Source organism: Pteropus alecto, unplaced genomic scaffold (assembly GCF_000325575.1).
Source record: "Pteropus alecto unplaced genomic scaffold, ASM32557v1 scaffold3, whole genome shotgun sequence".
Taxonomy (NCBI): Eukaryota; Metazoa; Chordata; class Mammalia; order Chiroptera; family Pteropodidae; genus Pteropus; species Pteropus alecto.
This window is the reverse complement of record NW_006442484.1, coordinates 33496036-33502916: the sequence shown is the minus strand read 5'-3', so window position 1 is coordinate 33502916 and position 6881 is coordinate 33496036. Positions and strand designations below refer to the sequence as shown.

Sequence of the window (6881 nt, the reverse complement as noted above, 5' to 3'; positions counted from 1 at the left end):
GGAAATACGTTTTTCTACCATCACATACCTCACTTCTTATGCCTAGCTATTCGGACACTGGTTAGGCAGTTCCAAGATCAGATAAACATTTTGAAGAAACAAAATTCCTATACACAAAGTTTCAATCTAGAAATATTTTTAACTTTTTTTGGTGAAGCTATTAATGCTATACTTATAAAAATCTGACAGATATCAGATTTTAAAAACATTCTCTTTGTAAAGATTGAATTTCTTGATCATGATAGTTTTTTTTCTTTCCAAGTAGCTGGTTGAGAAAAAACACTTCCCTAGTTTGCATAAAGCTAATTAGTTTGGGGGTTGTTTTCCTTCAACAGATCATTCTGCAACTATTGTTACCATAGAGAATGAAGATGAGAATAAATTCGTGAGTAGATTGATGAGAGAAAATAATAATATTACCATGCGAGTTTGGCTTGGATTATCTCGACATGCTGCCAGTAAGTGACATCTTTGTGTGTGCAGTATGCAAAGAGTTCTAACTTGTCCTAAATACCAAGCCACCTTTGCTAGAGAATGTCAAGTGGTGGCTAATTCAAATGTTTCTTGATGAACAAGTTAGGTCTGCTTTTTGGAGGCTTATAAATTCCTAATTAATCAGTGAGTGACTTATTAGTAATGATGAAAAACACTAGTGAAAGAGAAAATCAGTTGAAATCAACTGGAATTGTTCTAAAGGCTTAAGATACTTGGATCAACAGGATATTTCTTTTCGTCTATAGCAATATCTGTGTGCCCATGCCCCCACAATCCATCCCTTAATTCCCTTGGAGTTCTCCTGTCTATACAGTTTTTCTGGTTTATAACTCTGTTATTCAGAAAGTTCTCTTCTTGTTGATACCTTCTCTCTTGGAACATTTTTACCATAGAGCAAAATTAAATATTAATAGTGATTTTTTTTGAACTCGCATAGTAAAATTACAGAAATTTCGTTCAAAAAGATCCATGGAAGAATTTTTCCAGGGTTTGAGTGAACTTGAAATTGATAAAGAATGAATTCAGAGTACAAATTTGACAGAAAAGTAGGAAGTCTGTTTCATATTCTATGCAAAGTTGAATTCTAAATAATTGAAATAAATGCGAAATCCGAAATATTAAGTACATGTCAAAAAAGCCAATAGATTCCAAGTTGACCATCTAAATGAATTGTGAATTGTGTTTACATTATCACCACAAGGTGGTGCTACCTCAGCTGAAAGACAAAGACAGTCATCCTGTGTAGATCCTCCTGGATCCTTCATTCCCCACCAGCATATCTCTAATGTTACAAGTTTTTTAATTGAGGGCAGAGAGAGGGAGGAGCATATGAGTCATTAGAAACCTATCCATCACACAATAAATGTGTAAGAATTCTGCATTTCAATCAAAACATTACACTCTATACAGTGTTGTCTAATAGAATTTTCTGCAAAGATGAATCGTTCTATATCTGTACTATCAAATATAGTAGTCACTAGCCACATGTGGCTATTGAGCACTCGAAATGTGACAAGTGTAACTGATGGACTGATTTTTAAATTTTTTCGCTTTTAATAAATTTCATTTTAAATAGTTGCACAGCACTATATGAGCCGCATGCCTTCTTACCTTAGTAATTTAGTGGTGATAAATATCATTTATTTAATTTCTTTCTTTAGGCCAGTCTTGGAATTGGTTAGATGGATCAAAAGTTACATTTGTCAAGTGGGCAAATAAACGTAAGAGTGATGGTGGAAAATGTAGCATTTTGTTAGCTTCAAATGAAACTTGGATAAAAGTTGAATGTTCACTTGGCTATGGAAGAGTTGTCTGCAAAGTTCCTCTGGGTAAGTATGTAACCTATCCTTAAGGAATATTTTTGCAGAACAGGTTAGGAAAGAAATGTGTATCTCAATAATATGTACTTGGTCCTATAGTGTTAAGTCCTTAAGGTATATCCAAAAAATCTTAAGTCAGATTCCTTCCCTTGGGAAATTAGATTATAAGAAACAATAACTGCATAAGATGCCTAGGACTTCCAGAGGAAACTACTAAACAATCTAAACTTAGTACAGTTCTTTCCTAAGAAAAATGGAAGCTGCCAGATATTAGGGAGGTCACTTCTTTGAGAATGTTCTTAAGATGTATTTTGTTCTATAGTTTCACTATGTGAAAGCTCTATTTCTGCAGTTAGTTTGCTTCCTTTCTCCTCATTGCCTTAAAACTCGTGATTAACTTAACAAGATTGCAAAACTGGATTTAATTACTTAAAATGTCCTTAGTATCTGTAATAAATCATAATTTGAACTTATGTTTTATCATAAGTTGATATATAAAATAACCATAAAAATCTTATCTTAATAACTTCATTTCTAGAGAAAGATCTCTAAATTTTTCATAGCAACATTTTTAAAGATCTAGCATAAAAGTGTTCGTTTTGGTGTACAAATATCAAAGATAAAACATGAATTCTAGTCGTTCAGTATCTATATAATCATGCATTAATTTAGCATATATTTTGAGTGTCTGCTGTATGTCATGACCTGTTCTGTGTGCTGGGATGCACCTATGAACAGGAAAATAAGATACTTTTTCTCACAGGGCTTACAATCTAGTGGAGGAAGACAGATAATAAGTAACCAAGGTGAATATTTAGAAGAGAGAAAAATATCAAACATTTATAAATTCTGATCAAGACCAGGGGGATGGCTATTCTAGATTGGGGTATCAGCAAGATGTTTAAGAACGGGAGACATTCGAAGCTGAGATCGGAAAGGGCTCACCAGGCCGAGGTACCAGTTGCCCCAAAGACCCTAAAGAAGAACCAGCTTGTTGAGTGCTCAGGGAAGAACTGGAAAGTAGGCTGGTGCCAGATACTTAGGGCTCTGGAAGAAAGGGTCAGGAGTTCTGGTTCTATTCTGAGTGGAATGGAAAAAGACTGGAAGATTTTGGGGGGTAGGTGGGAGCAGGCTTAGGGGATTATAAACCAAGAGTTCTGTTTTGGCCATTTTGAACTAAGCATATGGAGATGAGATCACCATGTGGAATGTATAGGATGCCATTGGACACATGAGAGAGAAGGGAGGTCAGCAGAGAGACGGCATTAAAGCCATTGGACAGAATGAGTCCATGTTGGCAGTATTCAGAGAAGGGCCCTGGAACAGCATTTAAAACTGAAAAGCTAGGAACTAAATGAGGTCATCCTAAAGGCTTAAACCATTTTAAAGCAGATAATACTTTATTTGGCCCCACGTAAGCCAAACAGAAAGATTTACAGCTTTTAGCAAATTGCTATCAAAGCGAGGTAATATACTGAGTGATATACTCAGAAGGGTGATGGGAAGGGGAAGTGAGAATAACGATAGTGCTTTAATTTCTTTGGAAGAAAATTGCTGTAGCAATGAAGAGGAATTGAGTAAAAAGGAAAACAGTTAAATTTGGAAATAAAGCACTTAAGTATTTGATGATGGGTTTGAATTCTGTATTCATGCTATGAAACAATCAGGAACTTATTTTGTCTCATTTGTACGAGGTTTGCATATGCGACACACAGCAGAATGTATAAAATCAATAATGATCACTTTTATCTTCTCTCCTCCAATGTTAAAACTTTCCTTATTCTAGGCCCTGATTACAGAGGAATAGCCATCACATTTGCTGTGCTAAGTGTCCTAGCTTTCATCGGCGGACTGCTTTGGTTCCTTTTCCAAAGGAACCGTTTGCATTGGGCGGGATTCTCTTCTGTTCGATATGAACAAGGAGTGAATGAAGATGAGATTATGCTTCCTTCTTTCCATGACTAAATTCTTCTAAAAGTTTTCTAATTTGCACTACCACGTTAGGAAAAATGAGCCATATAAAATTCTTCCAGTGTCAGTATTTACTCTGTTCCAAAGTAGAAGTCTTATGTACTTTTTCGGTTGTTTAGTTGCTATTTTGGTATCCACATTTAATTATCCACAAAATGCCATGTTTATAGCTCTACTTAATAGAATGGGGAGTAAAAGAAGCTGAAACTAAAGTCCAAATTGTTCGTAGGGTAATAATTTTAATGTGTGTTTTCTCTCTAAGAATGTGGTTAGTAACTAGAATATGTATATTTGAATGGTGTTTTTACACTTCTTAGAAAACTTAAATTGGTGTATTATTAGGCCACACATCTTCCTTTTTAATTTTTATGAAGATCTGACCAAATGCAAAATTAGTACCTCAAGGTAAAAAACAACTGTAAATAATATCAACATTGTTTTAAAATAGTTATTTGTAGCATTTGGGGAAAATTTTTAAACAATAAGACGTGTTTGTTTTGTACACAGCAAAATGATACCACTTGGCAAGATGTTTCTTCTACTATTCCAAATATATCTCATACCAACATTAAATTTAAAAGTTTTGTTCTGTCAATAATTATTCATAAAACAATGGTTTTTAAAGATTTAGTACTTAATATTTTTTCTGAAGTGTGGGAACATTATTTTTAGATTGATTAGATATCCTGTAGCAGCAGTGTTTCTTATATTTTCTTATGTACAACTTATACCTGTTTCCTTTTCAAAGGGAATCAGCTAAGTTTTTGAAAATTTTACAATTTAGATACTTGACATAGTATGTCAACTTTTGACTAAGAAATTTTTATTACTTTGTTGCCTTTTTACATGAGCTAAAGAGAAGGGGTCTGTGAAGGAAACTGTATATCTTGCATTTGTAAAAACTTTACAGTGAAACTCTTTACTTTGTGAAAACTTTACAATGAAACTCTAAACTTTGTGATTACTACTAAAATATTTAAAATTATGAATGATTAAAAAAACTGTTTTGTGGTTATCAGTTTAAATTTTATCACCTAGAATATACTGTTAATTATAGTTTGCACTGGACATGGTGAATGTTTTATTCAGTGTTTAACTTATATTTGTACTTTAGAATATTTTTGTATAAAATCCATGGGTTTATTTTAAAGTTTAAAATGTTTATACTATGATGAATTTGTAAATAATTTTCTAAGACTGTTTTAGTATAGTCTAAAATTATAGTATAATTCTTCTAAAATATTTTTTACTGAATTTGTTACACTAGTTCTCTTACCCTATGATCTGTACAGTTTTAGTCATTAAGACTTTCTTGAAAGAACTAAATCAACTTGATGTGAAAAACATAGCTATATATAGTAGTGATGCCACAATAAAGTTGTTTTATTTTTTAAGTAAAAGTGTTGTTGATCCTTGTTGAAATATATCTCTAGATTGGCTTTTATTAATTTAGGCATTTAGTATGACAAGAAATAAAGTGTCCAGCTCTTGTAAAGTGAGGCAACCTTTAGAATTTGTGTGTATTTTTAAAGAGAAAATATAATCATTCCTACATTTATGAACGTATGATTTTAGTTTCTTTTCCAGATTCCTCCAAATAAGCTTGTCTTTTAACTATTAGATCAGCAGAGATTCCATTTATGTATGGTCTACTTACTTCTCATTCTTTGTGCTCCTCTCAGGAGATCCTGCCCACCACCTCCCACCCCAAGGCAGTCTTCAACCACTTCTAAGTCAATAATTCAAATATCTACTTCCAGGCTCATATTTCCAGCTCTCACTGGACAATCTACATGAAAGTCCTTCTCCAGAAGACTTGAACTGCCCATATTGTGTTCTCTTCCCTATTCCCTCCTATTCCAGATGTCTCAGAAGAACTGAAACAGCCTTTTCCAGTCTTCTCTAACTAATCCAACCCCCACATGTGGTCTGACAAAATTGATCTTTCAAAACCAGCACTTAAAAAAGCAAGCAGATAGACCTAATGATCAGGTATAGGAGACAAATTCAAAGGTGGCACCGATGATCACCATTTTCCCCTCTGCTCCAACCCCCTCCCCACCGCCCCCCACATACACATACACACATAGCATGTTCCCTTCCCTGATCCTAGGGCGAGCTACTTTCATTATCCGGGAAATCTCCCCTGCAAATAGCTGCTGTGGTGTTGGTAAACCCCAATCCTGACCCCACCACTGAGCTTATGCTACAAAAAGTCAGATATTCACATTCCTTTATCTTAGGTTCACTTATGCCTAAAACCCTCTTGAAGAAACAAAGATCTAATTGTTATTCAACCACTTTATCTTACTTAAAAATACAAATTTTAACTAGATCTCAGACATTTTTTCTATGAGACCTCATGATCTGTGCAAAGTTACCTCTAATTCAATGTGTATTCTAAATTAAAACATTCTCACAACATCTACATCTCAACAAATTTAGTATACGTGTATTTCTCTTCGTTCCAGCTAAATTAATCACAAGCAGAATTTTAGAAACTTCTTTTTCTATTCTTTCAATTAACGTGAAGACACTACATACCCTTTTTTTCCCAACCTAGAAACTCAGAAGTCATCCTCAAATCCCCTTTCTCATCTCCCTAGTCCAACAATTCTGTCAATTACTTCAGACTTCTCACAATGAAGTGGTTATCTCCATTATTAACTATCTAAATTCAAGCCTTTATCTTTTTTTTTTTCCTCTCTGAATTACTTGCACAGACCTTGTTACTGGTCTTCCTCATTAGCATTTCTTCTTCATCCTATTTACCCCACTACTGGGCTCAGGGGAGCTAAACTACATAGAGGAAGACTCACCCTCTGTGTGTGCTCTAGGCCTAACATCTCAGGCCAAAATGAAGCTCAGCAATGCTCAGCTCAAGAACCTTTCCCGGGAACCTTATGTGGGCTGATGAGCCATCCTGAGATATCCTAGAGTTTGGGTTCCCTGGCCAAATACCCTTTCAATACAAGATAGGATCAAGTCAGTATTGCTAATATTGCTAAAAAAAAAAAAAAAAAAAAGCAAAGTTCGGATAAAACTGACTCTAGGAATTAGGGAAACATTGATGTCCTAATCCAATGGAAATTCAGC

At 34.5% G+C, this 6881-nt stretch overlaps 1 protein-coding gene across 2 annotated transcripts in view; it reads left to right on the top strand.

Moving 5' to 3' along the window:
- LOC102884532 (CD302 antigen) overlaps nucleotides 1-6881 on the top strand; it is a 107727-nt gene that overhangs the window by 68978 nt on the left and 31868 nt on the right. Inside the window, exons 35-37 of one of the 2 annotated variants that reach the window (XM_006921110.3) lie at nucleotides 336-458; nucleotides 1656-1823; nucleotides 3601-4917. In XM_006921110.3, coding sequence (XP_006921172.1) covers nucleotides 336-458; nucleotides 1656-1823; nucleotides 3601-3779 — 470 coding nt within the window. In that variant the 3' untranslated portion in view covers nucleotides 3780-4917. Of the gene's footprint in view, nucleotides 1-335; nucleotides 459-1655; nucleotides 1824-3600; nucleotides 4918-6881 lie in introns of those variants that run through there. The other variant, XM_015596691.2, reaches the window with a different exon arrangement.